Source organism: Saccostrea cucullata, unplaced genomic scaffold, assembly GCF_032062105.1.
Source record: "Saccostrea cucullata isolate Sc308-1 unplaced genomic scaffold, CSIRO_AGI_Scuc_v1 ctg1868, whole genome shotgun sequence".
In the NCBI taxonomy this organism is placed as follows: domain Eukaryota; kingdom Metazoa; phylum Mollusca; class Bivalvia; order Ostreida; family Ostreidae; genus Saccostrea; species Saccostrea cuccullata.
Window position 1 is genome coordinate 1511 of NW_026937766.1, and position 23652 is coordinate 25162.

At 33.6% G+C, this 23652-nt stretch overlaps 3 protein-coding genes across 4 annotated transcripts; 2 read left to right on the forward strand and 1 right to left on the reverse strand.

Annotated features, from left to right (window-relative positions):
• Positions 1 to 475: 475 nt before the first annotated feature.
• Positions 476 to 3173, forward strand: LOC134248801 (uncharacterized). The gene has a single exon (XM_062731180.1). The coding sequence runs from the start codon at positions 478 to 480 to the stop codon at positions 3055 to 3057; it is 2580 nt and encodes an 859-aa protein (XP_062587164.1). The 5' UTR covers positions 476 to 477; the 3' UTR covers positions 3058 to 3173.
• A 1468-nt stretch (positions 3174 to 4641) lies between these two features.
• LOC134248802 (3-oxoacyl-[acyl-carrier-protein] synthase, mitochondrial-like) lies at positions 4642 to 9209 on the reverse strand. The gene is made up of 5 exons (XM_062731181.1): positions 8934 to 9209; positions 7706 to 7888; positions 7402 to 7559; positions 6683 to 6834; positions 4642 to 6402 (listed from the first exon to the last, which is right to left on the reverse strand). Exons 1-5 carry the CDS (start codon positions 9076 to 9078, stop codon positions 5760 to 5762), a joined length of 1281 nt encoding a protein of 426 aa, XP_062587165.1. The 5' UTR covers positions 9079 to 9209; the 3' UTR covers positions 4642 to 5759.
• Positions 9210 to 9348: 139 nt separating this feature from the next.
• On the forward strand, positions 9349 to 23454 carry LOC134248803 (rabankyrin-5-like). 2 transcript variants are annotated; one of them, XM_062731182.1, is made up of 26 exons: positions 9349 to 9444; positions 9799 to 9988; positions 11379 to 11500; positions 12037 to 12172; positions 12368 to 12491; positions 13068 to 13217; positions 13575 to 13586; positions 14445 to 14610; positions 14794 to 14998; positions 15141 to 15270; positions 15376 to 15481; positions 15574 to 15671; positions 16076 to 16295; positions 16413 to 16665; positions 16853 to 17021; positions 18514 to 18632; positions 18802 to 18864; positions 19234 to 19327; positions 19780 to 19980; positions 20288 to 20464; positions 20649 to 20796; positions 20918 to 21008; positions 21165 to 21289; positions 21512 to 21658; positions 21839 to 21929; positions 22012 to 23454. In XM_062731182.1, the coding sequence occupies exons 1-26, from the start codon at positions 9435 to 9437 to the stop codon at positions 22142 to 22144; spliced, it is 3480 nt and encodes a 1159-aa protein (XP_062587166.1). In that variant the 5' UTR covers positions 9349 to 9434; the 3' UTR covers positions 22145 to 23454. The 2 variants fall into 2 exon arrangements, with proteins under 2 accessions (XP_062587166.1, XP_062587167.1); XM_062731183.1 differs by lacking the exon at positions 13575 to 13586.
• The last annotated feature ends 198 nt before the right edge of the window (positions 23455 to 23652 follow it).

The window sequence follows — 23652 nt, forward strand, 5'->3', positions numbered from 1 at the left end:
GGAAAAAGAACTTTAAAGATTTTCCCCAACTGTAATAAAGAAAAAGTTTGAACGCCTTTTTGTCTTCTACAAAATTTCTATGTTCAAAAAAGTCTAAATACAAGTACTCCGAGGTATTATAAGAATACCTATATTTTTAAAGTCTAAGTCTTCCAAATACCTGTTATTTCCATAGGTACAAAATGTGTACCTTTATTAGAGTATTCATTTATTGTGTTTGCTTCTGAAGCAAAATTTTATTCAGGTACTTGTGCATGAGAAATCTTTAAAGTTTTTCTCCCCAACTTTGAGCTATATTATATATAGATTACTATAACAGTTACTTTTCTCAAGAAATACAAGACGAAAGAGAGCCAGATAGATATTTGCAACCTTGATTCCTAAGTGTCACTTTGCTTCATGATTAACTACGTAATTAAATTGTTGACTAACACTTTTGTACGTTACTTTTATAGGTTTCTCAATCAGGACATATTGATGATGCTGTGCATTTCTTTGACATTTTATATGAACAATCTAACCAACGCTTGCATTCAGTATTCTTCGTCACTACAAGTAAAACCTGAATCATTTCAAGATCTTGCTTACAAGGGGATAAATATAATATTTTTTGACCTAGCAATCAATGGATCGGATGATGAAACATTTGTTGAAGCTGAAAAACGTAGAAGATGGGTATGGATTGCAGAAGATCAGCAGTACGTCTTGGGTTATCCGGAGGATGTTGACGTCTTCAGTTTTGGTCTACTGAAAGCAAAACAAGATTCTTTCAAAGTCAACATTTCCATAGGAAACTTTACAACGGATTGCCGATTTCATTTTGACAAATACCTTTCGCAATATCTTATGCATATTATTTATGAAAATGGTACCATCTCTAACGAGAACAATAGACACATCTGCCATTCAAAACTTGAATCCTATGATAAAGTATCAAAATTCATGATCAACTTATCTGGCGTTAAAATAGGATATCGTTTTTGGTGCCTAACTGAGAACAACGAATTCAAAGTTGTGGGAAAATCTTATGTAAATGTAATTGTTATTATTATCATATTGTTCCTGTACGCGTTTTATCCACTCATCATAGAAATGGCATTTTACACTCACAGTACAAACTACAAAACCCAGTTCTACAGATATTACAAGTCAGATTCTCCTTACAGCCCAGCGAGGTTTCTTTTACGATTAATTTATACAGGAAGTAATAAGTATTTTGCAGCTTTGCGAATTATTATCCTTATTATGGTTCTTACATCCCTAGTATATCTTGCAAAATCAGAGGTGTTCAGTAAATGCGATTGCTCTTTAAAGTCTTCCAACGACGAAGGACCATTTCAGCATGCAGAAAATTTTTATATGACTACCAAAAATAGTTTAAAGGTTGCATGGGGCGTATTGAATTTCGCACTCGTCAATTTATGTGTTTTGATAAATTCTGGCGGCATACTTGACGATTTTCTCATCATTGATTTAAGTAATATTCGTACAGATGGGAATATATTCAGGCTGATTCCAGTTGTTGTATTTCTACCTGAGGAGACAACAGAAGCTCTCCAATCAGACGAAATGAAAAGTGACTCAAGAACGTACGATACTACGATAGAGATGTTAAATGATACTAATACAAAGGAAGACATGCAATTTGAAAAATCTTTAGTGTCATTTAAAATTCACAAGCTGTCTTTAATACTGTCCTACACATTTTGGACTAGAATATTTTTCATCAGGGGTGTTGATTTTGAGTGTCGATGGGCTTATGCTACTTCAGTTATAATATTTCCTTTTAATGCAATGCTCATATTGTTTAATGCTATTTGCCCCATCATTTCAATTTTTTATGTTTTCTTAAGCAAATTTTTTACGTGTATACTTTTCTGTATAAGTAACTGTTGTTTAAATGAGAAAAATGAGGACCAGAGTAAAGACAAACAAAATACTGAAGAAAGAAGAACTGAAATTGCAGAAGGAAAGGGCGAACGCTCTTTACATCATTGTGAAAACAAGGAGAGAACTGAACAGCTACCAAAAAGGACAGAAAAGTCTTTCAAAGAAAAATTAAGGTCTCTAGTTTGCAATTTATTTTGTCATGCTGCTGCGGGGACATACATAGTTTTGTCATATGAGTATTCTTTCAATATTTTCTTTTATGGGATGAGTTACCTTGTTCAGTTTTTTATTTATACAGTATTGTTGGCACTTCCCCATTACCCTGTTCAGGTTTTCATCTATATCATATTTGTGACCTCTGTCATAGTATACCTTTTTCGCTACGTTCACCAGTTCATAGAGTTGTATAAAAATCTCTTGAATGAAATTTTTGAAATTACTGAGGAAACCAGTATATCTACACAGGATTTTAATACAATTGTTGCTAAATACTTTCCTCTGAAAAACGAAGCCTTTTATTTGCTTCTTAAAATTACAGTAAGTAGTTTATTTTTTATAATAATATTTGATACTATGCAAAAAGTAGAATATATAAAAATTGGTGCTCGATTAGACTGGACTACTGTGGTTTCACTCCTTTTCGTTTTTGGTCCACCTCGAATAGTGGAGGAGCTTCTTATAACAGACTTTACAAGCAGGGTTCATATGAAGCGGTCGGAAATAAAGAAATATATCAATGAAATGAAAACGGGGAAAATTGAATGTATTCATAACGAAGGCGTTCTTGCAGATTATGAGAAAGACTGTTTAAGAGGATGTAGTGAACGTGCTGGTCAATGTAAATGTGAAAATACATTTAAATCTAAAAGTATATCACGATCATCGAGTGAAGAAATTATTCTCTGTAAGGAGGGATGCAGATACTGTGAATGCTGCTGTGTATTGAGATTAATTTGCACTTTTTCTTGTGGTTGTCTTAATTGCCCAATTGACTCTCAAAGAAGATGTGATTTCTGTGATGCTTATGCAGTTAAGGAAACTTCGAATGCAATTGAAATAACTAATAAAAGGATTATGCTTAAATGTCATTGCTACCCACCAACTGAAACACAAATTAAATTAGAAAGTACATCGGAACAAATATGTTTTGAAGATACACGTTTATAGACTTGAATGGACAAGGAATATTACGTACTCAGTATAATATAACAATTGAAGTAAATAAAAGAACTGAAAAAGTATGTATATAAGCGTAAAAAGATGCAATAATGTTGTAAATTTTTGAATTTTCTAGGGAGAGGTAAATGTTTTAGAATTTGAATCACTAAATTTTTCAGATGCTTCAAGTCGTCACTGTAATTTTAAATTTCATTTGGTCATTGGTTCTTTGTTTATTTTATATTTAAGATTTCCAATTGTTTAATTGAATCCTGTAGATTGAAATAGCTGTATAAAAATACTTTAGTTATTAGAGTTTATGTGTATATATGTTTTGTAAAATATATTAAGCACAGGGAAAATCAAGCGTACTTAGCATTATAAGGAAAAGGGTACGCTTTTATTCACGAAAATTTAGTTTTGTATCGAAAAAAAACTTTATTTTTTACAGGTCCACGAATATAAGCTTCATGGGCTTAAAAGTTTCAGTTTCTTTATTTCTTTAAGCCAACTGGCTCATCAGAGAATACAAACATGATAATAATAAGGAAAACATACAGAGAGAGTGAACGTAAAAAACACATACTAGTACATGAAAATTATACTATACCTCAATTTTATTTTTTCTTAACATTGTTGCAGCTTTCAAAAATTTGCCCAAATTTAAAAGATCTTTAATATTATTGGAACTTAACAGCTGAATTCATTTAAAAACACTTGGCTTAGTATAATAACACTTCTGCAAAGTTTTTTTTCTTAGATCAATATACAACTGGGAATTTCAAAATAAAATGAAATTCATCTTCTATATCATGGAGATTACAACATGTACATAATTCTAATTCATTATTCTTAGGAATGTTATGGTGTCGACCTGTTTCAATATTCAACGTGTGGGCTTAAAAATTTCTTGTGTTGTTGCAGCTCAAATAAAATTCTTGGTAATATATGCTTATAAAATGTATTAACTAGCCGTGTTGACAATTACTTGATCATTAATTCCTATTAAACCACCTCCCCGCCTGTTAATTTGGTAGTCAGTTTAAAGAATTCAAATGTCTAGTTCTATCATATCTGAAGCACATTAGTTCTTTTTTAATATATAGTTTTTAAAACATGAAGATGCAATTTCAGCGATAATTACAGTTTATTACGGTTGTCGCCATTTTGAGGTTCAACACGTCATACGAAGTAATGTCTTCTGTTGAGGAATATTTATTGAGGGTAAAGCCATTTGCAGGAATTGACAGCATAACATGAGGCCCATCGGCCTTATAAGTCACCTGAGCATCATAAAACAACTTTTCAACAATTAAATTTGATTTGTGTTTTAAATCAGAGGCCGTATAGGGGAACCCAAAAATTCATTTCAACTTATCAGTAAATATCAGTAATAATCAGAAGCACCCCCTACAGGAACCCCTGACCTTTGGGCCATATATTTCACAATTTTGGAAATGGCATCCTTGTTCATCATAAATGTTTTATCAATACCAAGAAGCAGATTTCAAACCTATTAATTCACTTTCAGTATATAATCATAAGACCCCCCAACACACACACCCTCACACACACACACACACACACCCTCACACAGTACCCATGACCCAGAAAAAGGACCCATGCTCAAAAAAACTATCTATGTAGTTCATCTACTTAATAACCAGGGGCTGATGAGAAGGCCACCAGAACTCTGACCCAAGGGCATGAAATTCACAATATTGAAAGAGGCATCCTTTCTCATAACTATGTAGTTAGTTGGTTTGTTTAATACCCAGGAGCAGAGAACTCCAAGATTTTCAAAGAATTAATGCATTTCCACTTTATAATCAATAAAGTCTCACCCTAACACCAAAGCCCTGGCCCTAGGGCTTTAAAATTCATAATTTTGAAAAAGACACCCTTCTTCATTATAATTATGTATGTAGTTAGTTTGTTTAATACCTAGAAGCAAAGAAAAAGAAGATTTTCAAAAAATAAATGCATTTACCCTATAAAATCAATACGGCCTCACTCTAACACCAGAGCCCCTGACCCAGGGGCCATGAAATTTATAATTTTGAAAGAGACACCTTTCCTCATTATAACTATGTTTATATAAGTTGGTTTGTTTAATACCCAGAAATAGACATTTGCTGAATTCTGTAAACTGCCTCTCAAATGGAAAGGGGGTGTTAATAGCAATTATACAACTTTCTGATCAGTAATTGTTCACATGCATGTTTTTTAAGTAAAAATTCAAGTGAGAATATCATTAAATACTGTGTTGGAAATATGTATTGAAACATTAGATATAGAATGGCAATTGAAAAATTTTTTTTACCAGGAAATAAGTTTTTTAAAATTGATTTTTTAATTAATTTAAAACAGAGGGCGATAACTCTTACCAAAATTCAAGGTCATTAATTAGGACACATCCCATCCTTACATGCTAAAAATAATAAATGGGATTTATGTTTAAAAATACTGAGTATTCAACTCCAAGAAACCTGTTATCTATTCAATTCATTAGGTCTGTTGCTATTAAGGATTGGATACCATAAGGAGATTTCAGGGTAAGATGACACGTTATACATGTATGCATTCTTATGAATCTACATCAAACTTTTAGTTCATATATATATATAAGATATATAAGCACTCAAAATTTTCCAGCAACATAAAATGTTTAATAAATTTAAGATTCAATTAACAGACAAAATTAATAAATGTCACCCTCCACTAAAAGATCTAATGCAGAGAGTTCCATTTGTACCACCAAATCCAAATGAATTTGTTAAAGCTGTCCTTGTATCATGTTTCCAGTCATGTGACACAAGAGGAACATAATCCAGATCTACTCCAGTATCTGATTGGTGGAGATTAATAGTGGGCGGTATAATTCCTAATTGACAGGCCAGAACTGTGATGGCTGCCTCCACACTTCCTGCAGCCCCTAACAAATGTCCTAGAGCTCCTTTTGTAGATGAGACTAAAGGTTTTTTGTCACATTGTTCAAATATCCTCCATATTGCCTGACTCTCTGCCTTGTCTCCAAGAGGAGTAGATGTGGCGTGAGCATTAACATACCCAATGTCTGCTGGGCTGACACGTGCATCCTTTAGAGCAGCCTTCATACACCTGTACGCACCTCTACCATCTGACCTTGGAGCAGTCATGTGGAAGGCATCCCCTGACAAACCATACCCTAGCACTTCAGCATAGATGTTAGCCCCCCTGTCAACGGCGTGAGACATCTCCTCCAGAATCAGAACACCTGCCCCCTCAGACATCACAAAGCCATCTCTGTCCTTGTCAAAAGGTCGTGAGGCTTCCGTTGGGTGGTCATTGAACTTGGTACATAAAGCTCTCATCCTGCAACATTTCATATTGCGGAAAAAAAATTATTAGTTCTACAAGCTGAGAAACTTGTCACACAGCATTTGCTTATAAAATATTTAATAATTTTCTCTCTTCAAGAGAAAATTTTTTAAAAGATTCTATATGCATACCTTAAATCGATTAATATCAAAAAAATTTAATTTAAGGACTTATTCAATAACATTTTTGACTTTTTGTATACATGTACTAGAATCATGTTTCATTGCATATATTGACTAAATCTAAAATGAGAATTGTCTGTTAGAAGTTTAACCTTGAGAATCCTGCCACAGAGAGAGGGTTGGGGCTTTCTTCTGCACCCCCTGCCACCATCACATCAACGTCCCCCCTCTGTATGAATCTGAACGCATCCCCTACTGCATGGAGCCCAGTGGTGCAGGCTGTGGAAACAGCATGGTTTGGTCCCTGTAATAATCATAAAAAAAATATTTGCTAATTATTTGTTTGTCAATACAGCTTATACTCATTAAATTTCACACATAAATGATAACCACAATAATAACCTTTATATATCAACCATACCTAAACAAAACCAGTAATGTTTTAATTACCGTATAAGTAGAAGTTTTAGCGAGGATTTAATTTTGGCATTATTAGTGAGGGTGCTGACATTGCTAAAATTGAATATCGCTAAAAATTAATTGTGTATTATTTGTAATACCTTCTTTAGTTAATATTTTAAAATCGCTGAAATTACTTTCGCTAAGAATAACGCTGAACTTACTTTTGCTAAGAATAAAATACCAGTTTTTAGGTAGAAATCGCTAAATTTGCGTCTCGCTAAAATTTCCACTTATACGGTAATTAACTGTGGGGTACATGCTGTAAAATTCATTTGTAACAAGAAACTAGCCATGCTTTCTAGTTAGAAAACTTACACAGTGTACCAAAGATACAGTTGTTCACTAGAACAATTAACCAGTATTTTTTCTTTTCATTTACAGTACCTGAAATCCATATTTCAGACGGTACCTGAATTCCATATTTCAGACTAACATGTCCAGCTGCCATGTTGATAAGAATCCTTGGCATGAAGAATGGGTTGACCTCTCTGTAACCTTTATGGAACAAGCGATCAGCTGTGGTGTAAATTTCCTTCATACCATTCATACCCATTCCTATGGTTACACCTATGATTATAGACATAGATCTTCCATAGATCACTCTGTATGCTAACTTTACTAACAATCCTTGATATTTATCAATGTTATGTTATTGAATCCTATATATAATTGAAGTAGTGGCCTTAATTCATAATAATTAGGGGTCTTTATACCTGTTCTCTCTTGCTGGTCTTGAGTTTCTGGTTTCCAGTTTGCATCTGATAGAGCCTCCTCAGCAGCAATCAGGGAATACATTATCCCCTCAGACAGCTGCCTCTGCTCTGTTGAACTGAAATGTGTTTTCACATCTTCAGGAATAAACCCGGCTATTTTACAGGGAATATTTGGTGGAAATTCTGGAAAAATACCAGAATTTCTTTCTCAAATATGTTAATGGAAATCAAATGATAATATACTTGAATGAAAAATAATAAAAACAAAAATTGAAGATATATATACAGATAAAGAGCTTTTAACTACAACATGTATATCCGAATACCTTTTGATTTGTCATGGAAGGTAGTAGTATATTATAAAAACATTCCTGTACTAAACTCTTTGGAAAAAACTTGCCAGTCAAGACATCTGTTCTTTTTTTATTTTAAATTTACAAACTCCAACGAGCTTCCATGTTCACTTGCCAAGGGGGATGATCCGCTCTTCTCATTTGAAAAGAAGGGAGGAGCTGATCATCACCCTTAGCTAGCAAAGATGTCGAGGTCCCTATTATTGGTAGTGATGGGAATCGGTAAAATTTTCACAATCGATGATTGGGTTACTCTAAGTAACTAATTATCGATTATAATCGGACATGTAAAAAGTATATAACAATTTAAACAAGTAAATGGTAGGAATGGGTAAATGACAACTTTCTGTGGTGATCCAGCTGGTCCTTTGTTCAATTTATAGAGCCAAAAGTACGCCAAAGCCCAGAAACATGCTTTGTTATCTGGGTAGAAATACAAGAGTTTGTTATCTGCACCATTACGTTACATGAATATGTCAAAAGTAATGCTGTGGATGGAAACTTAGGGTTAAAAATTATTATGCTTTTAAAATAAAATAATAAAGCGATTAATCAGAATATTAAAAATGCAATCGATTGCTTGGATTATGCCAGCAATCGACTGATTTTCGATTATAATCGATGATTGGAACACCACTAATTATTGGTATCTGATTAGAATAGATTGGTAATTTTAGTCAAGGATGTAGACACTGAGAAATGATACTGAATAACGTCATCATAAAAATATACCAAAGTTCTGCTTATTTGTAAATAAGATTTAATCAGAGCTTATAAGCAAACATACACTCACAATTACACTGTAATGGCCTTAAAACATTAAAGTAAACTATATAATTTTCATACCAAAATGATCATATACCCGGTAAACAAACCTTTCTTATCAATTTTACGGATTCCACATTGGCCGTTGATTAGATTATTCCACACCTTGTCCTTTCCTACTCCTAGACACGTGAGAAGCCCAATACCAGTCACGACAACACGTCGAGCAGGAATAAGATGAGTTGACAAAGTCATTCTCTTTATACAGTCTGTGGATTATCCATTGAATGACTCAAAAATGCAGTCTAGTTATGGAAATATTGCAAGCTTTTCAATATAACACCAAATTAGTTACATTAGTTACTCTTCTGGCGTCCAACACAACACCGGAAATGACGCTTTGGTCCTAAAAATGAAACCTACACAGAACTTAATTCGAAATCGTCTGCTGGCTTGTACAATTGTAATTTCAAATATGCACAATAATCGTTGCAACATATCTTATGTCTTATTTTACTGAGCAATAATTATAGTAATAATTTATTAGTTTTTGCTCGATATAATTTGCAAACCGCAAAGTGAAAGTCACATGATCATTCCAATAAGACAAAATGGCGGAAGGTTTGTGCCCCACTTGGGTTTGGTGGTCAATTTTAGCTAATTTTGGCCTTCATGTGGCAATTGCATTTTGATTTTAAATCCATGAAACGTATTATTTGATTTTATGTAATTTTCTACATGGATATTGGCGCTATTGAATGATAAGCATAGAATAATGTTAATCAGTTCGAGTTTCCTTCACAAATGCCATAAATGTATGAGAAAAACATACTATCTCTTTGACAATTTTGACGGGAAAAAAGAGAAAATGGATTTTAAGAATGTGTTCAGCATGTATACAAATATATTGACTTTTATTCTGTCAGTGTTTCATGTTCAGCAGAAAAGATGACTAAAGGTTAGTGGTATTTTTAGGGGAGGTCGCAAAGCTACAGAATCATCTGAGTCTGCTGAGAGAGGAATATGTCAAACTCCAGAACCGTTTATCAGAAGTCGAAAAAAAGTATCAAATAGCTGTAGCTGCCTCAGGACAGGAAGGGGATGATAACTTTGTAGCAAGGCTACTGAAAACTGTGTCGGACCTTTTTGATAAAGAGCTCTATAGGTACTTGTTATTAGATAGAATGTTCTATCGTTAAAATGATATTGTCCTACGGACACGGTTTAACGATAGAATTCGTTCCATGTATTTGTAATGTAGCAGAAAGAAACACGGGCGATAGCGCATTTACTAGGAACAATCTAGAGAGTTCCGAATGTAAACATTTGAATGGAGAGAAAATTGTTGAGAAAATTAATTGGATTTACATATTTATATGGATTATTTTTTGGGATAAAAGGCATAAGTAATCTCAAGAAGGTTTGTTTTGATTATTTTGGTAGTTATTCCCAGTGCAAATTATTTTATATTCTTCAAAATCGTTTCGGAGCGGATCCGCTCCGATTTGCTACGTTGCAAGTATATGGGACGTATTCTAACTGTGGTGAGGGCCTGTACCGAGACACAGTTAGATTATTCTAACTAACTTGTTATCAGTGATTGGGAAGGGCTTGCGCCACATGCCATAGTCACATTGAAGTAAAAAATGGCCCATTAAATCAATCAATCATGGCGCCAAGGTGCGCATTCAATTTTTTTGCTATGTTATTTGGAAATATTTATCGTACGACTTTCTTGTTTAACGAACTTTTGTTTTAAATGCAGTCAATTTAAAACAACAAATCTCATTAGTTGAAACCTGTCAAGAAGTACTTCTGGTTAAACGAAGCACTTACATGAGGAGCAATAGTTCATTCATTTGTATGGTAGGGCTGATCCCTTTCCAGAATTGTTGTAAGTTTTACACAAAATACGGGTCAGTTATATTCTAAGAAAGTGCTTTTAAATTTGCTGCCTTTCATCGTTAAAAGTCGGATTAGGTTAATTAAAAACTGGTTTTCTCTCGTATTTCATATTTGTTTGTCACTTTGTTATTTCTTAAAATGGCCCTTCAGATTATATTGATGGCCCATTCATTTTCGAAATGGCCCATCAAAAATGTTGACAGTTGCGCCATAGTCCCATTGACCATTTTGGCCTTCCCAATCACTGTGTTATGACAGCATTTCTTGTTATTTCTATTGATATTTTCAATAATTATGTAGTTATAGATTCAATTATTGAACAGTGATGGTCTAATGTCATGATGTGTTTAATTTAGTCAATTGTATTGATGTGAAATATTGCTTTTCAATAATTAGATTATTTTAATATTTATTGTTAAAAAGGCAAAAGTATACACTTACCTAATGGGTCTGAGGGAAAAAGTCATTTTTATAATTGTTTGAAATCAACCATTGGAATAAAATAATGTATAATATATAAGATATAGATGATGAATTATTCTGTTCAACAAACTTAAAAGAAAAGAAGTCTAGGCCATTTAAAAAAAAATGTTCGTTTACCCCTATCACAACTTATGGACTAATAATTATCATGATCTCTTCCTTGTCAGTGATTTGACTATAAGTCTAGAAGGATCCAGGAATTTGAGGGGCCATCGTTTTGTTTTGGCAGCTAGAAGTGATTACTGGGGTGTGGACGACCTTTCACAAGTCACAACTCTTGATCTCTCAGGTTAGCTTTTACTGTAATTCATAGTTTCATATTTGTAAGCATTTGATCAACATGTTTTGCACAATGAAGATCAATTAATCAATGATTCAGTAAACATATGGTATTTGAAAATATTTTTAAATTTTTTTTGATATTGTGTAAATACAGTGAAACTCGGTTATAACGAAGTCGCTGGGACCTATGGAATCACTTCGCTATATCCGTAATTCGTTATAACCGTATAAGAAATTCATAAAATTTATATAGCTGGGGATTCAAAATGACTTCGCTATATCCGTAAATTCGCTATATCCGTGTTTGTACTAAACGAGTTTTACTGTAATACTTAGTATAAGACTTTTTACCTACATACATTTTACAATAGAACTTAGGACAGTGGACTAAAACCAAAAACTAGAGTTGATTTAAAAAAAAAAACATTTTGGTCGTAGTCATAGGTTCTTCTGTAGTTTGGGGCCCTGGTAAATTTCTTATTTATGCCTTTAATAAGACTTAGGTTTAAAAAATGTGTGATTTTATTTCTATTTTTTCAACAGATATAAAGTATGAAGTTTCGTATGCACTGATGAAATGGGTATACACAGACAGCATAGACATAAAGACAGATGAGCTCTTCTTATTAGAATTACTTCGCACAGCCACTCGATTTAAATTAAAAGTTTTACAGGAGAGGTATAATTAAGTTATATTTATCAGAAATATCTTAACAATCATATGAAAATAAAATCAGATTGTGAATGTTTCACTTATTTTGGGGTTATGCTGCTTTTACTGGAATGTTGTATCAATCTTTCTTTGATTGAGCTTTTCACAAAGTTTTTATAAGAATAGGCTCATTAGTAATTTTTGTCATTTTAATTTGAACAGATGTGAAAATGGTCTGATGTCCTTTGTTAACATGAAAAACTGCATCAGATTTTACCAGACAGCTGAGGAAATTCAGGCTGAACTTTTAAAGAATCACTGCTCAGAGCTGATATCAAATCACTGGGTAAGTGAACAGGATACAGTATTATATTTTTTAGTCATAAGTTATAGATTTCACAATTGATGTGGTGAAATTATTTACAACATTTTATTAAGTTGTTAAGTATTGTGAAGAGATTGTTTAAAAGCTAAATGTTAGGGGAAAGTGGTTAACATTGTTTTCAAAATCTGTGCAAATGAATTGATCTACATCAAACTGAAAGTAATAGTTATTGTATATTTATTTTGGGGTATCCGATTTTATTCGGAGGAAGGGTGATGATGAGTGCAAAGCACAAGTAAACCTTCTTACTTTGTTGTCAAATTCATTAGTTAATGGGGACATTGTGTTCTGAACATTTGCATCATTATGAAAATAGCTAGTTCTTTGAGAAAGAAAATAAATGTTATGGATGCACCACCTACATACCTGAAAAAACGTGTCCATGATTAGTAATTGAATTAAATACTGCATTAATATTGGATACATGAACATGAAGCATCACGGAATGCAGGCAGTAAATCAATATTTATTCCCATTGGTTAAGACTGACAAGCTCTAGTCTTGAATAACTCTCCATTTGTAATGATGTCTCTACAGAATGACTTTACCAGTGAAGACTTTGAGCACATGCCTGCGCCCCTTCTGTACCAGATGTTTAAGACAAAGTCTGAGCACCCCCTACATACAGCCATCAGAGCCAAGCGGGAGGATGTGGTGTTCCTCTACTTGATTGAGTTTGATGCCCAGGTGAGACAGATTACCATTTTATCTCACTGTTACATAGAGATATGATGCATTTTCCTTTTAATGTTTTTTTTTCAAATTCTTTTGTTATGCTGGGAAACAATTTTGCATAATTATTTTTTGTTGTCTGTACAGTTAATATGTTGAACCTCTGTTTTATGACTTTCATTAAAATCATTTTCAATTAATTATGTATGGGTGAATAAACTCTTTCGAAGTTTAGGAATCAAGGAAATTTTTCAGACATTCTTTGACTCTTTGTTCAAAGTTGTGTGTGTTTTTGCTGCATGATTGTAACATACTCTTAAGAAGTGAGTAATAAAAAACTAGATTAATGCTTTAACAATTGTCCTCTCTCAGCTCCGTGGCAAGGTAAGGAATGCCCTTCTGTTTATAGAATCCCACGGTTACTGGACCAATTTCTTTAACCATCACAGACTTTTTATTAACAGTTCAAAGAAGCATGCAAAGTTGCATGGAATTTTATCTATGTCTATCTTGCATATTATTTGCATTTAAAATTTTATTTTCATTGTATGTGTACATTACAACTTTACTAATTTACACCATCATTGTGTAGACTTAACAGGCTTGGATGTAAAATATAAACTTTATGTACTCACTCTGTCCCCAGATAAATAACCTGTGTCTGTGTTAATCATAATTCATATTTGATAACCATGTACTGGGTATTTTTCCTCAGGAAATTTTTGCCCATATTTGAATAGGCAATAAAATCATTTTACTGGTATGTGAATGTTATATGAATAAAGCTGTTGAGATCATTTTATTTCCTCTTTTTATACATTTGTATAACTATTCTGCTCACAAGTTTTTGGTTTATTTCCCCCCCCCCCCCAGTTTGGTTTTCCTTTTCACTGGAGTAGCTGTTACATATTTGTACTCATTTTTCAGTTCTCCTATGTTTGCTTCATTTGTTTCCAGTGCATTTTAGCTCCATGTTTAGAATTTTGAGTTCCTTCAAGAAAATTTTGATTTTGAGTGATATTTTAATAGCCTACAAGTTTGGAGCCAAGTAGTCCAAAACCCCAGAAGTACAAGTTTTACCAGAGCTGACAAATTCTTAGAGACTTTCATTATATGTAATAAGGACCTTGGAAAAGAATTCTTTGGGGCCTGTTAATAAAAAGTTTATATGCTAAGTATAAAGATTGCTTTAAAGATTGCCACATTGTAGACACGACGACTGAAACTTAACTTTTTTTGCAGTTAGTAGAGAAGCTGAATGAGGTAGATAACAGGGGTGACCTCCCCTTAGATCTTGCGCTGAGCAGTCGTCAAGAAAGTGTTGCCATGACACTTGTTAATCATAAAGTAGATGTCAATCGACGTGACAATGCAGGCAAATGCCTCCTCCACAAGGCCATAAAGAGAGGTCAGTCAAAATTATTCTGGGCTCTCATCAGTCTGCCTGCAATGAAACTTCCTTCTTAATTAGTTTGATAACACATGTGGAGCATAATTAACACTGCACATCACAATATCTTAAGGAAGTGTACATAAAATTTAAATTCAGTAAAAATGTCATATGAAAATACAAATTTTGTTTTGACTCTAGCTGATGAATTTTCTTCCACCTTCTTGATTGAGCACCATGCAGATGTAAACCTCACCACCTTCCTAGACAAGGAGAGTCCATTACACATGGTGGCCAGTTTTAACCCAGAGGTCACGGGGTCAGAGGTCATGGGAGGGATGGCTAGACTGGCTCAGAAAATGATTGACCATGATGCTGATCCAAATTTACAAGATGCTTCAGGAAGGTGAGTGTGATTTGTTTTCAAATGTGCATTTCAAAGATACAGATTTTAAACATTTTATATTCATGAGATTGGTATTCGTGGATATGATTGTTTGATCTTTTATTCTCTTATCATGTAAAGACCTGAGTATTGTCTATTTCAGTACCCCTCTACATTGTGCTGTGTATAATAAGAATGAGCCAGTTCTGAAAATCCTCCTGAACTGCGGGAGAGTGAGGTTTGAATTGAAGAATTCTGACGGCCACACCCCTCTCTGGCTAGCTCTACAACAGGTACACAAAACCTGAGCTGTAATAATGGATACATTAATAGGAAATTTTACTTAGATATAGATCTAATCTTTTTAAGTTTGTATATAAAGAGCTATACATTTGCAGGGGGAAGAGTTAGGAGGGTCATCAGAACAGGTGTACAGTCCCTCTAGTTTTGCAGCACAGCTGATTGCTCATGGGGCTTCCCCTGATGCAGTGGAGCCAGAAACAGGTACCTATAATACTTTACTGTTCCGAGTACATACCTCTCTAGTATTGTCCTAGATTTTTACACATAGATTATTTAATGCAATTGATTTGTAGGTGACTGCCTACTACATTTATGTGCTCGGTGTGGTAACTCAAGAGCAGGAATATTTTTAGCAAAACATGCAGCAAAAGTGAATCTCACAAATAGTAAGGTATAACAAGTCTTCTGTTTATAATCCTACACTATTACAATTGTCAGTGATTAAATGAAATATATACATATATATATATATATATATATATATATATATATATATATATATATATATATATATATATACCTTAAAATTAGAAATTCATTGTTTTTCAGTCAGTCAGACCAACATAAAAGGGATTTGTGAAATTTTGATTTTGGTTATGAAAATTTTGTCCACATAAATTCACTTCTCATCCTAATTTGCAAAAAAAGGGATAAAAATTAATTTGGCTTGCACCAATGCACTATAAAAGAATAATCAGAATACCGGTATTCAAGCACTTGACAATTACATTTGAATTATTATTACAATGTTGGATAATAATAAAGGTGAGATGTTTACATATTTGTTTATTTTAGGGAGAAACTCCTTTACATTTAGCCTGTTTGAATGGGCTGACGGAACTAGTAGAGGTATTACTAGACAAGGGAGCTAATCCAAACTCACAGACTCACGCCCCCTCTGTTGATCAGCTTAATCTGGAGGAGGAGACAACTCCTGTGTCACAACAAACACCACTTCACCTAGCACTAGTCAACTCTCATTCCAGCATCGTAGAACTCTTTCTTCAACATAAAAGTATTGACTATTGTTTAATATTTGGAGGAATAGATATGAAAAATTTCAGAAAACATAGATTTATTTACTTCAGTTGGATCCCTACAAAATAATTTCATTTTGATTATAATTTAACAGTCAAAGCTGCCCATAGTGAGGACTCCCTTAAGATTTTACCAAACTTTAACATCAAGGATTCGGAGGGTCAAACAGTTCTGGGTCTTGCTTTGTGGTCAGGACTCCATAATGAGGCTGATCGTCTGCTGGGAGCAGGGGCCAATATAAACGAGAAAAACGCAGAGGGCATGACCCTCCTCCACCAGGCTATAGAAAAACAGGACACCAAAAGTGCATTGTTTCTGATAGAACACCAAGCTGACCTTACAATCAAGTATATATATTTCAACTTTATTCACTGTTTCAATAATAAATCTAACAATTATAAATAAGATTTGAATACATATGAGAATTTCATTGGTTATTATTTATGCAAGAAAATATTATCTATACAATCATTCTATATTTAAAACACATACTGAAAAAATATTAATGCTTAAATTGTTTTGTATTATACACAGAACCAATGAATTTGAGACGCCACTGCAGCATGCTATAAGGCGCCACCTGCCTGTAGTTGTTGACGTTCTCAGTAAAAAGGGAGCTAACCTAAATATAAAGAATAAAGAAGGGGATTGTCCTCTGTGGCAGGCTCTGGACTCAGGCCAGGAGGATGTGGCCCAAGTTCTGGTGAGTACTAAAACAGGGCTTGCTTTAGGTGTCCCTTAAGGGGAGGAAGGATGTATGGTCACATGTTCGATTTAATTACGTCATAATCTCTGATAAAATATGTACAAAACAAGATTGAAAGCACAGTACTTGTATTATTTTTTTAACAGTTTGTTTGCGTTCACCATCTAGTATATAAGAATATCTGAAAACATTTAAAATTTCCTGCAAATATTATAAAATTACGGAATAGATTGTTCCCCTTTTCTGTCTCCCTACACTGCGCGTCCAGCGCGTCGTTGACTCATAGTGGATCTCTTAGTACAGTAAGATCATACACGGTAAAAACGGGTAGTATAGAATCATAAAAACGGGTCATGATCTGTACTTGATGGGGTATTTTATGAATTGCAGAACGCCAAAAATATTTTTACATGGTTGTTGACGGAAATGTTCTGTGGGTATGTCTTAATTAGCTTATTTCAGAAATGTGTGACGTCATAGTTGGGTTTTCCCGTACTCGAGAAATGTAAACATGACACGTTTTTCTCATGATCATGTCTCGTTTAACTATGCCCCGTGCAATATTGAGCTCAGCTTCACCAATTGATATTTTTACAGTTAATCAATAACATGACGAATTTGCACTTCAACATAAATTTTCAAATATTGAATGATAGGATTTTTTGCAAATTAATTTTTTATTGTTTAAGTTGTCTTAAAAAGTACGTAAATTTCTGTCTCCAGATGTGGTATGACAAAAGAATCTTGCTTTTTCGAATTTTTAACCCTATTCATACTCTGAAATATTTTAAAAGACACATGTTCGCTGCCATATTTTTTATTATGTTTAAAAAATTCCATTATGGACCAAGTGATGGGCCCAAAAACAAGGAGAATCAAACATTCACTCATACACTGTGGGGTATAGTATTTGTCACTCAATATCTCAAAAATAAGTCTAGAAACCTATTGATATATCTGCTTTAATGTATGTGGGACATACTAAATTAGGGATATACAAAATATTAAAAAAATTGAACAACAGATATTTTTTCAGCTAAAGGTCCTTCTTCCCCTTAAAATTGATGCTGCAGGTTCTAACAATAAACTCTAGTTACATTGTACTTCTTAGTAAAATCGAAGGACATCTCTACATTTAAAAAACTAGAGGTCCTGTGAGCAATGAGCTCACTAAATAATATCCCCCGCCTCCCATATGAATATAATGGCAGTATCCATGTTTTGCTCTAGAAAATATATGTCAGATCAAAAAGTAAAATAGGAGGTGCACAATGGCAATATGTAATAAAGATTCTGTGAAAGTTTCATTAAATTTCCTTCAGTGGTATGAGTGAAGTTTCGGATAAGAGATGGGTACCCCAAAGCGTAAAAGATGGATGGACAGACAGACGGATGGACATACTGATTACTTTTAAAGCAGGGAGTATAATAATAATGTCGGTATAATTGTTTGATTCCCCTTATATATCTGTTGTTATGGTTTTTGTAGGTTAAGCATGGCTGTGATGTTGACCTTTGGTCTGAAGGTCCAGGGAAGTGTCAACAGACTCTACTCCACAGGGCTATTGATGAGAACAATGAATCCATTGCCTGCTTTCTCATTAAAAAGTATGAGAAATTTCGAATTTGTCTGTATTCTGTACTGGAATTTATTTTTATATATTATGTCAATTTTTTTTTTTTCATCTTCATTAGTTTTCCTAAAGTATATGGATAGTATTTTTTATGCCGAATTTTATTTGCACATGTACTAGAAGTTATTGATTTCTTTTCCCAGTGGCTGTGATAAGAACAGTCCTCGGCGGCCAGGATTAAATGGAGAAGGAGAGGACGAAGCAAGGTTTGTAGAGAAGTATCAATGTTAAACACGTTACTTATTCATTTGTCTGGATGACAATTGATATATTGAGTTATACATATTGCATGAAAGAAGCAATTTTTACATAAAGTAATGTTTTTGCCTTTAGGATTTGTTGGTGTAAATTTCAATGCAATTTCATGAAAATGTATGTTTGAGAAGTCTTAACTTTCAACCTTTTCGAACATTTCAAAAAAGGAAGACATTTTTGAATCCAAGATATTATGAATGTAATTACCAACCAGATATCAATTAGTACTAGAAAACCTTGTCTGAAAAAGAAGTATTGATTCAGATGCAAGACAACCTTGAGAACTCTTTGTCAAAAATAAGTTCTTTTGTCATTGATAGGGATGGATGCTCCCCACTACACCTGGCCTGTACCTGGGGTCTAGAACTTGTGGTCCAGTGTCTGATGGAACATAATGCAAATGTCAATACCAAGGTATGTATTTCATCTTAGTATAACTATAAACAATCAATACATTTGTATCTGAAATATACCCACCCACCCAACCTTCACCCCAAAAAGATATAAACAGGAAACGTAATAATCATGTATAATTTTGATATGTTCAAAATCATTTTGATGATTACTGTGAAATTATTGCTGTTCATAGGGAACACTGTTCTTGGATTCCATTGGGCACCCTTCTCTATGAATTTACCTGGTACGTCCCCACAAACAATAAGTTTCACATTGTATAATATTCCATATCCATATATTCTTTACAATTACCCAGAAAGTATGATCCCATAAACCTTTAAAATTTTTGTTGCTTTTGAACACTGACCTTTCTACCTCCTCCTTTAAAATATAAGCATGGTTCTACTTTACTACATGTACATATTTTTAAAATAGTTAAAATGTAATTTTTCTCTTTGAAAATTTTGCAGGATGCAGAGGGAAAGACCCCAATCCACATAGCAATAGAAAACCAGCATACTGTGATTATCTCCCTTTTACTGGCCCACCCAGGACTGGATCTGACTGTTAGAGACAGATCAGGATTAACTCCCTTTGCAGCTGCCATGACAACCAAAAACAACAAGGCAGCTCAGGCTATCCTGAACAGAGAACCCAATGCTGCAGAACAGGTAAAACACAAGAACTGGATGTACTTAACTTGTTACTTCTGATAAACTACTTCAAAACACTAGCAGTCACTAAAGCTTGTGTAATTGTTTGAGGCTGTGGATTTGGCCTAGGTAGCTCGGTTGGTAGAGCACCTGACTAGTGATGCAGGGGTTCTCTTGTCCAACTCCCAATCCAACTATGCATTTTCATTTTTCCTGTTACACTTGTATATTTTGTAACAGACTTGGTGATACTTTCATAAACTTTTTGTCCAATGTATTCCTAAACATTTTCTTAAATTAATATGCATGTGTTTTTATTTTGTAGGTTGATAACAAAGGTTACAACTTCCTCCATACAGCTATACAGAAGAGTGATATAGAGAGTGTGTTATTCCTGATGAGTGTACAGGCCAATGTTAACTCCCCCACTCAAGACTCAAAGAAACTAATGCCTCTCCACCTCGCCGTCATGGCAGGCTCTGAGATGATCGTCAGGAATTTGGTAATTTCTTACATTAATTTCTATAACTACATGTACATGTATATCTATGTAATTTCCTTACATTGAGAGGCTGTCAAACATTTCTGCACAATAAATAAAGATATATCATCAAGGACAAATTGGTACATATAGTCACTTTGAGATGAGATGTTTATTGTTAAGTTCATGTTATACTTTATTTTAGTTATTAGCGGGAGCAGATATAAATGCTAGAACCAGGCAGGATGAAACCTCTCTACATTTAGCAGCAGAGAAGGACCATGCTGCAATCTGTTCAATTTTGCTAAGCAATAAAATAGATTACGATGCTGTGGATGAAAATCACAGAAATGGTCAGATTTAAAAAAAAAAAATTTCATCATAATTAAGTCTTCCTTTTGAGATCAAGGTTGAGCATTAATTATTTTGATGTATTATTTACGTGCAGTAGAGGTATTTATACTTTGTTTTTAGCTCTTCATGTGGCCACTATGTATGGGAATATTAACACTGTGAGGGTTTTACTGACAGAATCTCGAATCAATGCAGAGGCTGTGAATGCAAAGTAAGAAATTTGTTATAATTTCCTGCATACCAAAAACTTCAAATTTTGGACAATTTTTTTACATGCAAGACAAACAATTCAAAGGTATTTCTACACAGATTTTTCTTCATTTCTATTTTTGTAATCCTATAACAATTTTTAAATAATTTGATTCAGGGGTCAGACTCCACTCCATACCCTTGGCCAGTATGGGAAGGAAAATGCAGCAGCCATGTTTGAACTGTTTAGAGAGACCATGCCTGACTATCCACTGGACATTCCTGATGCTGAAGGCAATACTGGTAAAACAAGTCTACTTTTCATATCAATGTACTAAGTCTTGATAAGTACTACACTGTTAGGAGTTATTCTACAGCTACTCCCATGTATTTGTCCATTTTTTTTGCATTATTTCAGTATCAATGAAGCTTTGCTTGAAAAAACAACTCTCACATCATTGAAGCTTCTCATTGTATTCTTTGTTAATTGATGTCATGATTCTGTTCAACCTATGTATTTTTCAGTTTTGCTTCTGGCGTACATGAACGGTAACGGGAACCTCTGTCGGAGCCTGGTGAGAGCCGGCGCCAGACTTGGATCAATGAACAAACAGGGGATCAGCATCTTCAACGCTCCTGTAGCCACCAAACAACTACTATTTAAATTACTAGGTATTGACCTCTGGCTTAACATTTATTGGACATAAGAAAATCTTAATAATTTCAGTTTAAGATGTTTTGGGAAATATTTTACATAAAAGAATGTTTCTAGACCTTAATTTAAATTTTAACTGAAGATGATTTGGAAGTAGAATTTTATAAGAAGTCAGATTTTCTTTCCTCTGTGTATAGATATGTTGTCTTCTGAGCCTGCGTGGTCAGAGGGGGATATCTGTTTGGAGTGTGGGGTCAAATTTGGGATCAAAACGAGGAAACACCATTGGTACGTACTCAACATTGACAATCATTTGAAAATCAACAATAAATAATCTAGCATTGAAACATTTTTTTTTTGTAACTTTCAGCCGTCACTGCGGACGACTTCTGTGTTCAAAGTGTTCTTCTAAAGACATGCCTATTGTTAAGTACAATCTATCTAAGCCTGTACGAGTGTGTGAAATATGCTTCGACGTCCTCAGCATAGGAGGAACGTTCTAGTGACCAGTCTAATTAGCATTTCTAATTAACAAATTATTAGAGAGAAAGATGCGTATAGGTGTTGTAATGTTGCTTTTTGAGCAGTGTTATGGCATAGATTTACAAACAATTCCCTGCTTTTTTAAGATTATACACTTAGTTTGTTATTTGCGTTGTATTTGAAGGCATTTAGTAAGTAGGTTTTTTAACAAATAGAAAAAAATACATTTTTTAAAAATGAATACATATGCATATTTATCACTTTTATTTACATCTAGTGACGTTCTTTCAAGACCCCTGCTTATTAAAGAAAATGAAATTTCTATAAGGGTTGCCTCTAAATTAATAAATCACTATTTTTGCCTTATCATTCTCACCATTAACTATTTTTAACTTTGGATTTGTCTCAAAATTTGCCTTATATGGTATCCTGAATTTGTTTTGAATATTATTTGTGTCTACTTCTCCTGAGAAAAAAATGTTTGAATGCAAAAAAGTAGGTGAATACTTATCTCCCTTGAAAAAAAAACAATGGAATATTGAAAATGGTTGTTGAATGACTTTCACAGATATTGATTATTTGAGGAAAATATCAAAACATGTACTTCAGAGATATAAATATAAAGTGGAATTAGTTGTACAATATACACTAATCTGAATAACTCATTTAACAAAATAAGTACGTGTACATGTATAATGTGAATTTTATACAAACTATGAAACATATATATATGCGTCAATGTTAAATAAGAATGTGTATCCTTGCTGACATAATACTTGATCTACATGGTAATAATGTCATATCATCTGTTTTATTCTGAAATATAGGATAACCAATACTAAACAATTATTCTAACAAATTGTATGGCCGGAATTGTTAGAAGAAGGCTCAGTGAAATATTTCATTTTTTTCAATTCTGTTACATGAATTAGTAAATAATTGAAGCACAAAGGAAAAAAAGTGATGAAAGGTGCTTTTGATAAATAATGCCAAGTACAATCTATAAACTTCTGAGCCAGTGAATTATTTCTACCTCTTGTGTTCCATGATTATTTTGTGTTAAAAAAAATTGGACAAACCTTATATCATTACAATGTAATGCAAAACTTAATGCTTTTCTTATGGTGTAAGAAACAAAGTTATGTTCATCAAAGTTCAAGATATCAGTAAATATAACTGTCTTTCTAAAATTATATGTAAGACTGGCATTATTAGATGCAGAAGCAGGGTTTTAGGTGCAATATACATTGAACAAATTTTGTTTTTATTTATTTACAGTATGTTGTTACTGCTTTATATATTTATGTATGCATTAAATGTGTCAACAGTACTTTTCTTATTGTTCTGTTCTGAAAGGTTTCAGATTTTAATCCTGTAGATGCCACACTTGTGGATTTAAGAGAAACAAGTTCTGATAATCATACAGGCCGAATTTGCCATAATCTCAATTTTAGTAAATCATACAAAGCCTAATGTGCGTCATATGAATTTTTTCTTTAGAAATCAGTAAACATTTCCCATGTATCAA

Excerpts from the sequence above, each read along its gene's own strand:
- LOC134248801 (XM_062731180.1), top strand. The coding sequence starts at position 478 with ATGATGCTGTGCATTTCTTTGACATTTTATATGAACAATCTAACCAAC.
- LOC134248802 (XM_062731181.1), bottom strand. The coding sequence starts at position 9,078 with ATGACTTTGTCAACTCATCTTATTCCTGCTCGACGTGTTGTCGTGACT. Across the intron at positions 7,560-7,705 it reads AGACCAGCAAGAGAGAACAG|GTGTAACCATAGGAATGGGT; the intron begins GTATAAAGACCC and ends CTATAATCATAG. Across the intron at positions 6,403-6,682 it reads TCTGTGGCAGGATTCTCAAG|GATGAGAGCTTTATGTACCA; the intron begins GTTAAACTTCTA and ends GAAATGTTGCAG.
- LOC134248803 (XM_062731182.1), top strand. Across the intron at positions 16,296-16,412 it reads ACTCTTTCTTCAACATAAAA|TCAAAGCTGCCCATAGTGAG; the intron begins GTATTGACTATT and ends ATAATTTAACAG. Across the intron at positions 21,659-21,838 it reads ACTACTATTTAAATTACTAG|ATATGTTGTCTTCTGAGCCT; the intron begins GTATTGACCTCT and ends CTCTGTGTATAG.